Source organism: Phalaenopsis equestris, unplaced genomic scaffold (genome assembly GCF_001263595.1).
Source record: "Phalaenopsis equestris unplaced genomic scaffold, ASM126359v1 Scaffold202982, whole genome shotgun sequence".
Lineage (NCBI taxonomy): Eukaryota > Viridiplantae > Streptophyta > Magnoliopsida > Asparagales > Orchidaceae > Phalaenopsis > Phalaenopsis equestris.
In genome coordinates, this window is record NW_018222636.1 from 22,625 (window position 1) to 42,001 (window position 19,377).

General features: G+C 33.2%; 1 protein-coding gene across 1 annotated transcript in view; it reads left to right on the forward strand.

The window, feature by feature from the left end:
- Positions 1–11,202, forward strand: part of LOC110036141 (acyl-coenzyme A oxidase 2, peroxisomal) — a 23,240-nt gene extending 12,038 nt beyond the window's left edge. The window contains exons 2-7 of the mRNA XM_020740511.1: positions 8,867–8,982; positions 9,087–9,970; positions 10,039–10,218; positions 10,321–10,487; positions 10,572–10,695; positions 10,781–11,202. Of these exons, the coding sequence (XP_020596170.1) occupies positions 8,867–8,982; positions 9,087–9,970; positions 10,039–10,218; positions 10,321–10,487; positions 10,572–10,695; positions 10,781–10,936 (1,627 nt within the window). The 3' untranslated portion in view covers positions 10,937–11,202. The remainder of the gene's footprint in view (positions 1–8,866; positions 8,983–9,086; positions 9,971–10,038; positions 10,219–10,320; positions 10,488–10,571; positions 10,696–10,780) is intronic.
- Positions 11,203–19,377: the final 8,175 nt, after the last annotated feature.

Consider the following 19,377-nt stretch of genomic DNA (forward strand, 5'->3'; position numbering starts at 1 on the left):
AATATAAATCAAACAAAAAAAAAAAAAAAAATACTTGATTGATCCTCTTTGTGTTTGAACATAAGCAACAACTTTAATGTACATATCTTTAATGGCTTGAATATAAGCAATATCAATATCTTTTTTTTTTCTAGAACTCTTCAAAATACTTCTCTCGGGTCCTTATTATAAGATTTTTCTTAATCAACAAAAATCATATGTAGATCCTCTGTCTGTATTTCTGTTTAGCTTCTATAGTAAACTTGCCTTGCTTGATTTCAAACGGATTTTGAAAAATTTTTGTACTACATAGCCTATGTTCAATTACTCACGCTCATAACTTTAATGTATAACACATTAACTTAATTTCTCTATAATTTGCACACTCATATGCATTCTCTTTATTCTTAAAATTAAAAACCAATAGACTATTTCTCCCCTAATCATACATCTTTTTAGTTTTTAAAATAATATTAAAAAGTTTAGTAAGCTAATTCAAGATCTCCTAAAAATTTCTATAGTTTTATTGAAATATCATCAGGTCCTACTAATTTTTCACATTTTTTTTTCCTTAAAGCGTTCTCAACTTTTATTTTACTAATGCGGTTAAAAATAAACATTTTGCTATTATTTATGATATTAAGTTCACTAAAATCGATCTTTGTTTTATAACATTCCATTGAAAAGTTTATCAATATTTCACTCACCAATGTTCATTAATCTGATATAACAAAAGTAATTTTTAATTTTTATCTTTAATGTATTTTAGTTGCACTAAATCCTTATTTTTCTATTTCCTTTGTTTAGCTAGTTTATACATATTTATTTCACCATCTTTAGTACCTAATTTATTATAATGTTCACTAAAAATAATTTTTTTTGCATTACATTTTATTCTTTTAGGCTCTATGGTTATTTTATAATTTTTTCAATTCTCCAAGCTTTTAGATCTGAGCCAATTTTTATAACAAAATTTTATATATTTTGTATATTATTATTCCATCAACAACTATTTTTATTTATAAAAGTATCTTCTTTTGATTCTCCAAGTACATTTTTTGATTGACATATTCGACGCCAAACAATTTTTAAAATGTTTTTGTCTTCGGTTTTACTAAATTCAAATATTCGGGATATACTAAATCCTACTGGAGTTAAATCCCATAATTTTCCAAATGATAGTTTATTGTCGTGCAGCTTTGATCTTTGCATATGTCAAATCATATGCTTGAATTAGGATTTGTGAACTGGTTTTGCGAGGTAGAAATTATACTTGGATTTTAATTTTTTTTTCTTTATTTGTTTGTTTAATAAGCTTTACGGCCGAGGTCATAGATGGCTGGATATACTCCAGAATCTTGGATGCAACTATGCTCTCTTAGTTCTTTTTTCTAGATTCTTAGTCATCATTTAGTGATTTTACTTGATTGAAAATTTCTATGGATCATTTTGTCCATATGAATCCCATTTTTAGCATAGTAATTTCTGAACTCCATACAATCATACTCTTTATTATTTTTTTTGCCAACGGGTGTTGTTTTTGATGCCAATGTTGTTTTCAGTAAATCTTATCCATCTTGTAGAAGTTGCAAATATGTCTAGCTTATTTTTTAATAAAGTAAATGCATACTTTTTTTGGTGGAGTTGCCTGTGAAAGTTGTGTAGTACATCAAGCCTAGTAGGGATGTGACAAAGGACAATTCCCATACATTAGCGTAAACTATTTACCGCTTGTTATGTACCACACAAATATCAATAACACTAACCTATCGATGAGACCCATGAAGAAATTATGGTCGAGTACGCCTAAGAAAGTAGTTTTGAAGTGTTGACCCACCTTGGGTATTCACTTCTCATTACTTGGTGAAGGGAACCAAAGAGTTCACCTAGTAACCAACTGGGGCATGGTGAACTATAAACTCGACCATTTTCAACTCGCAACTTGCCCAGGACCTCCAATCTACAAGTTACAGGTAATAGTATGGCTCATTATCAAGGGTGAAATGGTCTTTTGTATTTGCGACATCATATTTTGTTCTAGAAACATGATCATTTCATTCATTAGTGTTTTCATATACTATTTTTATTAAATTTTTTGTCAGGTCTTATACTAAAGCCAATAGTACCCTAGGAACCATAAATATGAGGAGAAAATTCTTAAGAGAGACTCCTTTTCTCTTAACTCTGAGCCCTCTAAATTATTCTCAATTTAAGTCTCTATTCTTCCACAACTCTCTCTCTTTCTCCTTCCATCCCCCTCTCTCTTTTTCATTTTATTTCTTCTCTCGAGTGTTTCAGCCTCGATTCTAAATTATTCTCAATTTAAGTCTCTGTTCTTCCACAACTCTCTCTCTTTCTCCCTCCATCCCCCTCTCTCTTCCTCATTTTATTTCTTCTCTCGAGTGTTTCAGCCTCGACGATGTGCTCACGAAAAATAGAGATCCTACATCCTGAAAAGTGAAGTGAGCATGCACATGCCACCTACAAAAGAGGAGCATTTCGAATATTGATATGGAAGACAAAAGGGCACATTGACAGAGAGATGTGAGTAAATATGGAAGACAAAAGGGAGCTCATGGCATTGCAACTACCATGATGACGAAGATATTCAAGGAGGTAGAAGTATATTTCTAAAGTGGCCCCTACTGTAGAGCTGCCAATCGGGTCATCTAGTTTAATATTAGGGAAGCAACAAGTAGTCCCACGAATGCTACCATCAACCCATGCAGACAAAGATGGTGATGGGACATACTTCCTAATAGCAGAGCCTCTAATTCCTAACTAGAGAGTAAAGAAGAGGAGAACTAAAGGAGTCTGCAACAAGAAATTCAAATAATTTGCAGGAAAGTAAACGGAAGCATTTGGTACAGAAAAAGTCAGAAAACAGGTCATAGGAAAAACACGAATAAGCAAAATAAATCCCGTTGTCATATATGAAAGATTGTGACTAAATGTAAGACATTGGTAAATCCATTATAACATTAGTTTCCTTTGAAGTTAGTATATTCCTACTTGGTTTCTACGATGCACTTAAGTGTCTTTTATTTTTACCATTTTGAAGGAGTCTGCTTTAAAGTGGTTTTCTCACCAACCTTTGCGAGCGATCATCTCATTCATTATATTCAAGAGAATATTCCTAACACAACACACTAGGGCATAGAAGCCCCAAAAGAACTCTAAAATTCTGTTACAGATGCTACTGGAGCCTGACCAGTTATTAAAGAGTTTCATCATTATTTTTTAGTTGTAGATGTTTGGTTTAAATGGTCTAAAGCTGGCTATTGCCTATACATTTCTATTTTAGGGCCTCTTAGAAGGCCCCTTCAAGTATGAACTTTGCCTCTATCAACCAATGATGTTGGTCAGGTTGTTGTAACTCACCAAATGTCAAGTCGCAGTGGAGGAGTATAACTGCGAGACTAGATCCTTCGCAGTCAAATGAGTAGAGAAGCAACATAGGGGAAGCAGATTTCACATCCCACCTAACAAAGTATTACATTTCAAGGCAGAACATGAAAATATAAGATTTTTTGGAGAGGAGCATTTAGGCACCAACTGCTCAATCAAAGTGATGACAATGTGCTTTGATAAGACAAGAAAGGTTACATCCTCCGACACACTCATACACGATTGTGATAACCCTTAAGAGTTATTATGATAGAATTAGTTGAGATCATTTAAAATAATGAATACTTCAAAGCAACGATGCTAATGAGAGCTGGGAGTCACCTGCGTGATCCCATGAATTACTATACATATCATCACGATCACTTCTATGACACTGAAAAATGGAGTCTTATGGAATCTTGTGGATGAACTGATTAAAGCAATGAAGCTTAAAGAATTTGTACTTGCCAAGTAGAGTATCGAAGGCCCAACAACAACTCAATAGAAATGGAAGAATAAACCCCAACGAGCACAAGCCATTCATATTGTAGGTGTGGCCCCTATAAAAAGCCTTTTTCTATATCACCCTGGCTCTTTATAGCAACCACCGAACTTCTCTCCACTCTCCATTTTTTCAAACCTCTCTTTCTTGTTGGATTACAACTTTAGTTTTGAAAATTTAATAAAACCTTATGCCATTATACAAGATCTCCCTAATTATTTCCAAATGAGATCTCAATCATTATGTTACTGTAAATGAGGGATCTCTTAACTTATTTGGAGGGGCAAATTGTGAAAGAATTTCATAGAAACAAGAGAAGTTTTTCATAGAAATTATCTTATAAATAGTAGATTATATTCCACGAATGTTAAATTAAAATGATACAATTCCAAATACATAAAAGATAAATACTTGCAATTCGAGTGGTAATACTTCTCTCCTAAACAGTAACCCTAAGATTCAAGACAACACACATAACATAACCCTAATTATATTAAACACTATTTATACCCCACAGTAATAACTAATAATTGACTAAATTACTCTTTTAGTCTTGCGCTTAACATAAAAATTTTAAATTATTTGGTGAATGGCTCTGTAGGCACCGATCTAACATTATAAACCTCTTTAAAGGACATTGTTCTCAAGCATGAAGAGAGGAAACTCATGTTGGATCAAGTCATACGGCTCCCACGTGGCGTCATAATCTGACAACCATTTCCATTTAATCAACACTTCTTTCCCACCTATCAATGCTTGGTGCATCCCTTTTAACTCAAGTGGCTCCAAAAAACATTTTCATATCCTCACCCTCTCCCAGGAAGTGTTCTATGCGTAAAACATAATCTTATGGTGTAACCATGTTCTTGTTGTGCACAATTTCTCCTAATATTTGATCAATTGCAGTACCCTTACTGACTTCCACTAAATGGACCTCAACTGATCGATTGCATTGGATAACATCAACAATTATATTAGATATTGAACCTTTCTATAGATGTTGCAGTATGTATCTTGCTTGTATTCTTCCAAATTCAACATCTACATAGTTTTAGTTCCATACAAGTGAGATCTTTTAATGCTCAAAATGAAACCTAGGAGTTTTTTCTATAAAATGCTCAAAAACATGCTTTAGACTTTCAACCCAATCGATGTTAAGATGTTCTGACATTATAGTCACCCACTCTCCATCTGTAAGATGCAAAAACATCTCCTTTTTTGTTGCTAGGCATATATTATATTCTGAAAAATTATCATCTAAGACATTACTATCACTTCAACTATAAACAACAATGATTATTTTTAGATTCTTACAAAGTTTTTTGAACGGGTCTTTTAAGTCTATGTGAAGCTTAAGTTTCATCTTCTTAATTTGATCGTCTTCTCTTCTACCAAAATAGTTTACCAACTTTTTTAGCATTGAATTGAAATTCTGAGAGTAGCGATATGGGCGCACAATGATGAGAGAAACTCCCGCTCCTTAGGGTTATTGTATGCTTGTGTTCGCTCCGAGGCACCATTCCGCGTGGTAATTGGGCAATTTCTGGAAATTATTATAGGAGTTATTGGATCAGTGTCAGAATCTCTGCCAACTCCGTATCTTGTGTCTCTTCCATGTTATGCAACTCGATCAAGCATCCCAATACTACTGTTCTTAATTGCCTTAACCATGGTCTTGAGTGTCTCCAAGATCTTGCACAAATTAGGGTCAATGCGAAGCACCAACATTTTATCTCCCTACTAGAACTCTATTGTAAGGAGTTTTCAATTCATCTTAGTCTCTCTAAGAACTGCAACCATTTCATACTCGATATCACATAAGTGCTCCCTAAATCCAAGAGAAAAAATTGCCCATCACCTAAATACATTGAAATGTTAAAATTACCCATTTTCAAACTCTCTCGCTCTTCTCCACTTGTCCCATCTCCATCATTACTCCAAAATTTTCTGTATCAACCATCTTAAGCCCCAATTGGTTCACTATTTGATTAGAGATGAAGTTGTGGGTGGACTACCATCTATAATTACCACTATTTTTTGCTCTCCAATCTTCCCACAAAAATTTTTAGTGTGGTTCGATGCTAACCCCGCCAACAAATTCAATGACTTTTGCCACATCCAAGTGAGGCTGTCTCCTCCTCCATCACAACCTCTTCTGTTTCTTCATCCCCTTTATTCTCGTCATACATTGTGAGAACTTGTAAGGTGTGATCCTTGCAATTGTGTCCTAGGGCAAACTTTTCGTCACATCGAAAACATAACCTTTAGGCTTGCTTCTCCTAAATTTCTTTCCATGTACAACATTTGAATGTTATGCCTGGTCATAGCTCATTATTCTTGTTCCATAGAGCCTGCCCTTAGAATCCTAGTGTTTGAGTGTTTGGTGTCTTAGTGGTTGTTGCATTTTGGCAGGGCTCTCACTTTTGATGCATCTATTAGTCCGTTACATTGCATTTTTATCTTCAATCAATTATGCTAATTATATAGCTTTCCCCAATCTCATGGTCTCATTAGATGAAGTGCTACTTGAATCTCTAGTTTCAAGCCCTTCATAAAGTTTTCTTCTAACGCTACTTTTGATATACCTCTCAAATGGCTAGAGGCATCTCTAATTTCTCCTTACAATCCATAAAAGACCCTTGCTGAACCAATGCAAAAAAACTACTCATGTAAAATTCCGTCCCGCATGGTTCTGAAATGTTGTAACAATCTGTCTTTGAATTCTTCTCATGTCCTGATTGGCTGACATTGTTCTCTCCATTGATACCATGCTAGATTTTTCCCTTCCAAAGATTGGGCTCCCATTATCATTTTTTTTTTGTCCTTCAACTATTAAAAATAAAGTATCTCTCAACATGATGAATCCAACCATAGGCATCATCGTCTTCAAAGATCCGTATCTTTAACTTTCTTATGCATGAGTCTACTCAATTTCCTCGATCGGAGGTCGTTCTACCCATGAAGTGGGGGCTGGGTTTCTTTCCTTAACCTATATTGATTTCCCTTCTTCCATAAGTCTAGCTTGTCCCATATTTGGCTCTCCTATCCCCATAGGATCCTAAATCACTCTCCACCTCGAAGATTGCTACGGCAAAAGACACCGACACAGTTGGATGCAGCCCTCCGCTGGGGTCCCAACCACCATGGTTCTCTGTTTCAGATAGAAAATTTTCAAATCAATCTTCTCCAGCCTCAAATCGCACATTTTCTTGTTTCGCCTTCTGTCGCTCTTTCCAAACCTCCAAATTTCGCTCAAGTCCTTCTAGATGCGGCTGCTCAAATCCGCTCCAAAGTCCTTCACTTGATCCCATTCCCCATTCGTTCACTCGCCTAGATGCCACTCTATTCTTTTCAAGTTCTATCGCATGAGTCCTCTCTTGCTTCCTTTGCTCGTTCCCGTGGCTCCAGATTTGCCTAAGGTAGAGATACTACCCTAATTCCGCATGAATCCTTTTGATTACTATCGCTCGCGTCTGCTCCAAACGTTGTTGCACAATCACGCGATGGGTTTGTGTGAACTCTATGGTCTTCTTCATCCTGCCTAAGGTAGAGATACTACCCTAATTCCGCTTGAATCCTTTTGATTACTATCGCTCGCGTTTGCTCCAAACGTTGTTGCACAATCACACGATGGGTTTGTGTGAACTCTATGGTCTTCTTCATCCTTTCTTCTAGGGCTATGAATCTCCCCTCTATTGATGAGAACCTCCCTTCCATATTCGAGAAACGCTCATCCCTTCCAGATTTTATTTACCTTTCTTTCTAATTTTTCTTCCAAAACATTTACTTTCTAGGTTACCATTATTCCCAAGATGATTTTCGATCACAAAAGCGAAACTTTTGTATGTTGCGATTTCGTCGTTGGCTTCTTAGCTAACTTGAATCACGACTGTATCGTGAGGTTCGCTCATGAAGGCGGAACAATGTACGCCACGTTCCCTTCATTGGCTTCCAAGCTAGCTCGAATCGTGAGGTTCAAGTTCGGTTACAAAGTCGGAACCCTGTACGTCGTGATCTCATCATTGGCTTCCCTTTTATCTTGAATCGCGACTCTATCATGATATTCAGTCATGATGGAGAAACCTTGTACACCGTGATCCGATTGTTGGCTTCCCGGCTAGCTTGAATCACAACTGTATCGTGATGTTCGGTCACAAGGCGGAACCTTATATATCATGATCTCATCACTGGCTTTCTAGCTAGCTCGAATGGTGACTGTGTATCTCCATTACTCCTAGGATTTTGCTTTGAACTCCTAGGATTTTGCTTTGACACTGATTGGGTAGGGCCATTACTCCTAGGATTTTGCTTTGACACTGATTGGGTAGGAATGAGACAAGTTTTCACATAAATTAGGGCATAAATTTTATTATGTTATTGTGAAATCAATAAGATACAATCTCAAATACATAAAAAATAAACACCTATAATTAAGCCTTCTATATACCCCACAATAATAACTAACGAATGATTAAATTGTCTTTTTAGTCTTGCGCTTAATATAAGCTTTTCAATTTTTTTGGCAGAAGGCACTGTAGGTGCCGGTTTAACAAAATTAACTCTAGGATTATAATACTTTATTCAGCGGGCATGTAGCATTTGAATGAAATGTTGCATGGTTATGTTGCTTTCTAGTTTTTTTTTCGAATTCAGATTAGTACTCAGAATCATTTAATCCGCTGCTGTTCTCTAAAATTGTAAACAATTTCATTTTTGTTTTTTCAAATAAACCTAACACCTAAGTTCACAATTTACATGTAGGAGCGAGAAACCATTGGTAAGCGCAAATGCTTTGAAATCCTGTTGGTTATATTGAGAATTCATAAATATCCGCCCCCTACTGTAAAATTTAGAATACAGGCTGTTCCTGCCTATCTGATACTATAGAGTTCGAATGAAGAAAGGAAGAAAGAAGAAAAAAAAAGAATAAAAAGAATAAAAAGAAGAAAATAAAAATGCTTTGTTTTGAACTATTGATTCTCTTCTCTTTCCATGCAGTCTTTGGGGAGGCTCCGTGATGAATCTAGGAACTAAAAAACATAAGGAAAAGTACTTTAAGGGCATTGATAATATTGATTATCCAGGTTGCTTTGCTATGACTGAACTCCATCATGGTCAGTGTCTTATTTCCTTGATTTGTAATTACATCATCTTAGATGATTAAATTAATATATGGAAGTCTAGAAGTTTATTTGGCAATTTGACATTGTGTAAACAGGATCCAATGTTCAGGGCCTCCAAACAACTGCAACATTTGATCCTCTCACTGATGAATTTGTAATCAACACACCAAATGATGGGGCCATCAAATGGTGGATAGGTAATGCCGCTGTTCATGGAAAGTTTGCAACCGTCTTTGCCAGGTTGATTTTACCATTCCAAGGCAAAGGAGGAAAATCTATTGATATGGGTGTTCATGCTTTCATAGTCCCCATAAGGGACATGGAAACCCATGATACTCTTCCCATGGTTGAGATACATGACTGCGGCCACAAAGTAGGCCTTAATGGGGTGGATAATGGTGCACTGAGATTTCAATCTGTCAGAATCCCTCGAGACAATCTCTTGAACCGATTCGGGGATGTTTCTCGTGATGGGACTTACACAAGCTCTCTCCCAACTATTAATAAGAGGTTTGCTGCTACACTTGGGGAACTGGTAGGTGGAAGAGTAGGCCTTGCTTACTCCTCTGTAGGGGTTCTTAAAGTTTCTGTCACTATTGCTGTAAGATATTCCTTACTCCGTCAGCAATTTGGTCCTCCCAAGCAGCCAGAGATCAGTATACTTGATTACCAGTCTCAGCAGCACAAGCTCATGCCCATGCTTGCATCAACATATGCTTTCCACTTTGCCACCCTATATCTGATTGATAAGTACTCGGAGATGAAGAAGTCTCATGATGAAGACATTGTTGGTGATGTTCATGCTCTATCTGCTGGTCTGAAGGCTTATGTGACATCTTATACAGCTAAATCAATCAGTGTTTGCAGAGAATCATGTGGTGGCCATGGCTATGCAGCTGTCAACCGCTTTGGTGTTCTCCGTAATGACCATGATATTTTTCAAACATTTGAAGGGGACAACACTGTTCTCTTGCAGCAGGTACAAAACTTTACATGTCTCTCTCTTAAACTGAATTCAGTGCTTCTAAAAATTCATTGACTGTGCAGGTTGCAGGTGATCTCTTGAAGCAATATAAGTCAAAGTTTCGTGGAGGGACTCTTACTGTGACATGGAATTACCTTAGAGAGTCCATGGCTTCATACACAGCCCAGCCAAATCCAGTCACTGCTCGATGGCAAGGTGAAGAGCATCTTCGGGATCCAAATTTCCAGCTGGATGCTTTCAGGGTTAGCTTGCGCTCATTTCATTTCATATTATTATTATTCTTATTATTATTGTATGTTATATTATCCAAGCTTTTATGTTGGTCGTATTACAATTTTTTTCAGTACCGAACTTCTCGATTGCTTCAAAGCTTGGGACTGCGTCTTCGCAAACACACGAAGACCCTTGGTGGTTTTGGTGCATGGAACCGGTGTTTGAATCATCTACTGACACTGGCAGAGTCTCATATTGAATCTGTCATCCTTGCAAAATTTATAGAGGCTGTTCAAAAGTATATTCTAATTTCCTTTTTTTTTCCAGGACTTAGTAAGGATACTTAAATGTTAGATTTAGTTCTCTCTTGGTACTTGTGCAGATGCCCAGATAAAAACACGGGTAATGTTTTGAAGCTTTTGTGTGACTTGTATGCATTGGACCGCATATGGAATGACATAGGCACTTACCGCAATGTAGATTATGTTGCTCCTAATAAGGCCAAGGTATGATTTGATCAAAGCAGACAGATTATTGGAGATGAGAACTGTTTTTGTATTCTGGATTCATTATATGGAATCATAATTTCAGGCAATACACAAGTTGGTTGATTACTTGAGTTTCCAAGTTAGGGGGATTGCAGGGGAGTTGGTTGACGCTTTCGGTCTTCCTGAAATTGTTATCCGGGCTCCCATCGGCATGTCATCAGAAGCATACTCCCAATATACAGAATATGTTGGGTTTTAGTTCATAAAAAGTCATACATGCACAGCTCTGGAGAAAGTCATCTGATCCTGGTAAACATATAGTAAATAGGCAAATACATAATGAAATCTTCCATATTTTCCTACTGTTTTGTATATATTTAAGTACAAATTTTCTATAAGTTTAAAAGCATATGATATTCGTGGAATTTCATGATAACCATGAAAGCCTCCAAAGCAATGCTCTCCTCTTATTGTTATTAATGTTGTTATCTTGTATATGTAGGAAATGTTTGGTTCTGTTGAAAATGATCTTCTTTTACTCTTTTTATTTTTTAATTTTCACCACGTGGCTGAATGTTGTTTAGAATATTATGAACAAATTTCATCTTTCATAATTTCTTAAGAGTTTATGGGATAATTTTTTTTAAAATTTTAAATTTATTTTGAATTATGTTTTGATTAAATAATAAATATTTGATATATTTGATTAAGATATAATTATTTTAAAAATTAATTAAATTATTTAAAAGTTATTTTGAGTGTTTTCAAAAACATGTTAATTTTTTTGAACATGTAATTATTAGATTAATTTTTTGTTTATGGAAAATAATCATTTATAATTGGAGCATTAAAGGCTTGTTCTTATAGATGGAAAACACGAGTGTAGCTTTTAGTTCAATGGAATACATATGAGCTTTATTCGGCGGCCAATGGAGTTTCTTGCAATTATTTCATATCTTATGGCTACAATGCATCCTTTCATGCCATCACTAAATGGCTTAATCTAAGTCTTTCAAAAATATTAAATCCATTCTTAAACTAACCAAGTTCTAGACTCAAAAAGCTTTTTATGTGTTTTGACTGCCCTAATAATGTAATTCTATTTACATAGAATGTTGAAGAAGCATTGCATAATTCGAAAAATAGGCGTACAAAAGAACTTTCAATTTAAAAATTTATGGTTTTTCTAAGTTCAATGATGATGCATGGTGTGAATGAAGTGGTATAGAGACATACAAACCAACAATTTGTTTATCTTCAATTAAAGTTGAATCATTTCTTTCTTAACAACTTCAGAAACCTTAATCGTTGCATGATACACATTTGTTAACTGATCAAATTACATCATTAAGTATGCCTTCTAATTGCTAAAACATGAGTCTTCTCTATATTTTTCTCTCTTCATTTTCAGCTGTCTAATTTATTCTTATGCTATAAGTCACCATTTTATTTATGTCTCTCTTTTGATTCAATTATTCATACTATACCTATAATGGCATACAAAGCTCTCTCTTTGGATACGAATGATCTTATTCCAGCTAACGAACTTTGAATTCAATAAAATAGGGGAAAACATGATTAACGAAGAACAAAGGACATCACCTTTGTATATTTATGGCATGCTTGGTGTTGTCCGATACACTTGGAATCATAATCACATGTTTGCTTGCATGGGAAGATGTGTTGACAATATATAAGTGCTAGATTTTATTATTTTGGAGTGAGATACAACATTGAGAATAATATATCATATTAAAAAATAAAACAATATTGTTTAATAATATATCTAATGACAAAATAATAGGTGAAGATTATTTTATTATGGAGTATATGTTTCTTATAGAGGAAGCCTTTATAGTTACATACATCCAAAGGGAGGCTAACCCTTAAAAAACTCTCGATAAAAATAAGGCTAACATAATTTTATGAAATTCAAAGTTTAGTTTTTAAATGTGTTCATTTTAGAGTTCCAAATGGGATATGATCAAATCTGAAATAGTTTTTATGAATTGTGTTATTGAGGAGAGAAAAAAAGCTACCATTGATCCTAACATTAAAATGAGTGTTATTGTATTAATTGTGAGATTGAAACTAATTTAATGCTAAGCAATGAGGCTTATAGATTTTATACCCTTCTGAGAATGAATTAATAATAATAATAAATAATATGAGCTATTGACGATCCTCACAAGTTTACGTGTCAATCTAAGTAGTATACAAATTTGAGTCTGTGTATCAATTTCATAGGGAACTTGTTAATTTCCAATTTCAGAAAAGTTCTGGCATACTAATTACAAGTCTAACATGATGTGTTTGAAAGTTAGTGATTTTAAAAGTTACTAATTATAATTTTTGGTAAGAGTAAAATTCAAATTAAAAGTGAGAAAGCTGTGAGGTTTTTTATCAATTGTATAATTCTCTCATGAATTGGCTTTTTAGGATTCTAAGTTTAACTATGCAGAAATATATAGAGGAAGATCAGGAAAAAAACTCCTCATCATCCTAAGAAGGAAATCATTTAGATTTAGTTCCTTAAATCAAGTGATTTTCTAAAGTTTCCATATTTTCCTACATGATCATACTAACCCAGAAGCAATAACCATATTCTCTCATGTCAATATAAGTTAACCTTATTTGTTCCATTAGCCAACTCTAGCATAACTTGATAACAAAATATTTTAATGTAACAATTGGTCATATTGAAAGTCAATGAAGAGTAGAATGTTAACTTATCACCATTATGCAATTTCAAATGAATTAAAACATACACATTAAACATAAGATTCTTAAATTGCCTATGCAAAGGAGAGAAAAAAAATTACTCATTATTCTTGCTTTGAAATGACATAATAAATATTTTATCCATCAAAGTAAATCAAAATATAAAGAGTTGGACCAAAGTATGGACAATTTTCCTCCAAACCGAGCTCGGTTTGGTCAATTGTGAAGCAAACTTGTATGTCATACTTGATTATCTGTATAAATATGTTTGTCTTGAGTAGATGAAGCTTTAGAAACAAATCCCATGTAATTTGGTTGAGAATTCAGGGAGAAATTAGGTTTAGTAAATGGATGGTTTATGGGTTAGGACGATCAAGAACGATTAACGGTTGCCGTCCGTTTAGCGCGTGTATTGATCCAACAAACGAGACGGTGTCAGACGAAGAAATGGTGCATGAACACGAAGACTCATGGTGGCTGAGGTAGAAAGCTCAGTGAATCAGGAAGCACCGCTCATGCTGAGGTAGAAAGCTCAGTGAATCAGGAAGCACCGCGTGGGGCTTCTACCCGTACGAGGATTACGTGGCGGCTGACTGGTTTAAGTAGGAAAAATAGGATTTAATGATTTATTTAATTCACAGAGCTTAGAAAATCCATAAATTTGTGTAGAAAAATGATAAAAATGAAATAAAAATACCACATTGCATAGTGAACAGAGGAGAATATTGTGAAACAAAAATCAAAATTAATTGACTTCTATTTTATTTTTAATTAATTAAATACTCTATGTAATCTTTTAATTTTAATTGAATAAATATTGATCTCCATGACTTGGAATTTTAGGGGTTTATTTCTCAAGACAGAGGGGATGCCTTTTATTTTTCCAAGGGCAGAGGACATCTCTAGTTTGATAACCCTAATTTTTAAGTTTATTAGTCTAGTTTGATTAAATTAATTGTAAAAGTTAAAATATAATAAAAAAAACTTAAAACTTGTTTTGGTAGGTTCACTGTGCCCAAAGGACCCCAGGAAAAATAAAAATTGGATTTAAATAATTAAACATATTATTTTATGTAATTAAGTTCTAAAAATGAAAGAAAAATATTAAAAAAATTAAAATAAAATTATAAAAAATCACAAAAAAACATCCCACATTGTAAATATCAATCATTTAAACTCACTGTGAAATTTGGAACTAATTTAAAACATATTTACCACTAAACTTGATTTTCCCAGTAAAGTAGAATTTCTGCATTAAAATAATTATAATTAATTTACTATAATTAGAAAATTTATGAAAACTAATTTTCTGAGTTCCTTCTAATTAGGGGAATGTAAAAAAAATAAAATTGAATTTAAAATAAATATTTTAATTTTTAAGGTATATTTATAATTTTAAATAATTAAAATAATAAAAAATAATAAAAATCACTAAAATAGAAAAGTACCCCAAAATGTCACAATTGGTTTCATAATCACTTTGGAGCAATTACAATAATTATTTCTAATCTTTTAAATAAAGTTATAAATTTTTAAATACTTGAAAATGAATTTTCCATAATTTTGCAATAAAATAATTATAATAAGCAAAATATAAATAAAAAAAATTATGAAATTTGTTTTTTTGGGTTCCCTGGACACATAGATATTTAAGAAAAATATAAAAGTTAATTCTCAACTTAAATAATATTTTATATTTAATTAATACTCAAAACCATTAAATAAATATAATAATTCACATATAACTTGAAAAATCATGAAAATTGGTCCTAGTGGTTCTCTGAACTAGGTGAACCTCCAATAGTTTTCCTAAGGACATATAGTTTGTTTTAATTAATAAAATGAATTAACTTTGAAAATCCCTATTTTTGAATAAAATAATTATATAAATTAAATATAAACTAGAAAAAATCACATTTTCTCCTATGATATTTTAATTGACCCATGAGTGTGGTACTAGAAAAATTTCAAAGTCATTTGAGTTTTATTTAATAAGTTATGAAGTGGAGATCCCTAAGAGCAAAATGGTAATTTTAATTTTTTGTGCTTTAATTAAATTTTAGGATTGATTAAAGGCTAAATGGGTAATTTTGACCATAATGAACTCTTTTGAATGATTAAAACACAAGAGATTAAATGGTAGAAACCAATTCTTCACTTTCCTACGATAATGATATAATTGTAATTTCCCTCAATTATTATAATTTGAGAGTTAATTAAATTAAATGATCATAAGGTGAGGGGTTTGGTTTTGGAAAATTAAAACTTATTAAGCTAAACTCCTAGCTAATGTCTGAGTGATATTAAAATCAATGATAAGGATTAAAATACCACATAATTTAATATCCCTAAAGTGTTCTGAATTTATCCACACATAAGTCTTAAGGGCTTAGTAGTGAACTAGAATTAATTTGGATTTGCTTAATGAGGTTTAGGAAAGAAACTTAACTAATTATGAGCATTTTGAAAACACTACAAACCCAGCCTTAATTGTAGGCATGAAATTCTTAATAACCTAATCTTGCCCTCAAGGGCACCCATTTATATTACTTTTAAATGAAACATTAAATGACTAATTAGGTACCTCTCTCATGATATAATTAAAACATCAAGTTCCTTGAGCATAGGGTAGCTTAATCAATCAAACCCTAAAGTTAACTTTGGATGATTACTTGAACAGTATAATAAGTTCAAATGAACCGGGAATGTTTAAAAGAATTCTAAAGCTTGTTCGGGGTCATGCTCCGAACACTCCCATGATCTTTTGGATATTTTGAAGAATGAAATAATCTATTATACTTTTTTTTTAGAAAATCATCTATGAAAACTTCTAAGGAACCATCAGGTTTTGACATAAAACTTAGTAGGACTAGCTAGAACCTCCTTCTCTGTTTTCTTTCCTATAATTTTATTTAAATTTCTGCAAAATTATATATATACTGCAAATCTAATCTTTCAGTGGGTGTGCGAGAATATGACATGTACGCATTTACATTTTTGTACCGCGATTTTCTTTTATTTACTCTACAAAGTTTTCTTACCTGTTTACTTTACCCTGCAAAAACTTGAAACATATTTGCATGTGATGTCAAAACTAAACAAATTTTTTCAAAATCAATCACCTATTTTTAAAAATTTAAACAATATTTTTAAAAACAAAATGAAAAAATAACATAACTTTATAATATGTTCTTTTTAATTTACGGGAGTCCCTCAGATGAGGTAACCCACAGTTGCTAGCGAGATCTTCCTAGTTTAAATGAGCTTAACAATTCTTTTAGACTAAGTAAATTCTAAAGAAAATAGTAGCGTCAAAATGAGAAAACTGTGGGATTCTAACCAGTGTCGCTCTAATCAACTTTAACCCCCCTCCCCAAATAAGACATTTGAACATAACTAAACAAAACATTGAAATATACATGTGGTTAAACCTTCTAAACCTTAGACGTTAGGATTGCTACTTCGATGAGGAGCTTAGAGTTAGCACCATGCGTATCATGACAAGGATGTGCAAAAGAACAAATTCAAGAGATCAAACGGGTCTATAACAACAATCTCTTCCTTAGAAATAAACAACAAGCCATAGGACTTCGAGGTTGTTTGTCTAATGTGACATAAATGCTCAACTCTTCTTTAGTCTTTTGCACGATCATGCCATTCAATTTAAACCCTAACTCGCCTTAGGCTCTAAGTTTGTCACTTGTGACATAAACCCTCATATTTTCCAAGATATTTGTATGACTATGTCATGCAAATGTAAGCCCTAAAGAATAATATTTGGCAGGAGGAAACATTTAATTACATTTCACCAAAATTGAAGCCAAACTACAATATAGGTTGGGAAATCATTGAAGTTCTCCTTAAGATTCATGGCATCCCCTAGCCTTTCTTCTTTTGGATTCCATAAAAAATATTCTGAATTTGATCTTCTCCCATTTAACACCTCTTTGTCTGAACTTGAGAATCCCAACCTTTTGAAATTCTGGAAGGTATTATTTTCTGATCTAAATCGAGAGTTTTCTTAAGCAACTTCGGTCATATAAAATGTAATTAACTATAGGGGCTTACCCTTATAGGAAACTTTATGAACCCAACTTAAAATAAATCCCATCTAATCTTCTATATTAGATAGGAGAACTTGTAAATCAACATAAAAAGTTTTCGCAGACTAAAACAGATGTTATAAATTTTTTAGTTTATTTTATCAAGCCACATCAGTAAGTAACATGTATATTCTTCAGGTAAATGCATTGCTTGCGGTGTTGTGTTCGATTATTTAAACTTTTGTCTATATGAGATCGGTTCGGTCTCATATTTTAAAAAATTAAAATATTACTTTTATAAACTTATATATATATATTAAATCACATCTTTAAAGCAACCGTCGATCTTCTCATTTGGCGACAGACGTATACTTTGTTTTTCCCTCTGAAAAAGAGATATAAATCCCTCCAAAAAAGCCTTCTATTGTTCCTTACAATGTTACTACAAATCCCTTACAAAATTGCACACAAATTTCCTCTCCATTCTCACAAGAAAAGGTAAAAATCTACAATCCCTAAGCCTATCTACGCTTCTTGGCATCCATGGAGGATTCCCAGACTTAGAAATGCAAAAAACGCCTTTCTAACCATCCAGATTCGTCAAATAACCCCCTAGTTCGTTTTGAAACTGCCCCGTGCATTTCTGACACTTAGGCGCTAAGGCGCCACCTTCTTGGGTGAGTCTATGAAATAACTGGCCCTTAGGCACCATCTTCTCTTTTTGCAGGAACATGTCGGGCGCTCATGCGCCAATTTGATTTTTTCTCTATTACTCCAATCACCTCATTTTCACTTAATTTTCACTCCAATTTGCTCTGAATCTCCTAACTTTTATATCTATTAAAGTGTAATTAAATTCAAAAACAAGTGCTAATTATAAAGAAAATTAAGCATGCTAAAAGACATCAATATGATTTTCCTAAATGTGTCTGGGATTACTCGATTGTAGATGTGCTCAAAATAACTGTGTTGTTTGTGTTTCGAGTACAAGTATATAAATACAATTGTCCATGCTTCATATATATATATATATATATATATATATACTCCCAGAATAGAGAGATTGTGGATCCGTCTACCAAATTTTTTTACGATCAAATTCTGATGAAGGTTAAAATAGGTCAATGACATTTCTCATCTTTTTTATTAGAATTTTTCTGACAGAATGACTGTCGAAAATTAAAAAAAGAATTTATAGCGGATGTTTTAGTCAAGAAAATAAAATTCTAACTAAATTTTTTCTGACTGATTAAAGCCATGCCATTAACCATGTTTGTTGATCGATTATTATTGCCTAATAATTACCACTCTACAATCTTACCTGATTAACATTACCCAACTAAAATTACCCAATATTACTACTGATTATTATTATGTGATATTCCTTCTGCAATCATCATTGTTAAGTTGTTATCGCACAACTATTATCGCTCGATTAACATTATCCAATTAAAAATATCTTATCGTTATCCTTCAACTGCCACACAAATAATATTATCCAATTAAACTATCACATTATCGCTCCAACAATTGTCACTCGACTACTACTGTTCAAATAAGATTGACCAATCATTATTGCTCGAATATTGTTGTGTTATAGTCATTCCCTTTCCAACCACAATCATGCAGACATCATAATTGATATTAAATACATTAAATTACTTATTTAAAAAAGAATTAATTTTCACTTTTTAATGACTATTATTATAACATAACAAATATACTATATGATAGTAGAATATTATCTTAATATCATATGATAATTAAGAAATTTAACTATAAAACTACTAATATTTTCTTAAAAATACCTTTTAAATTTTAAATAAGACCCTCAAATATTAACCCTCTGATCATATTGATGGCCATGATGAATTCCATTCCCTCGAACAAACCAGCGGTCAAGAGCACCCCATTCCCTCCCGCCGTTCCGCTCTTC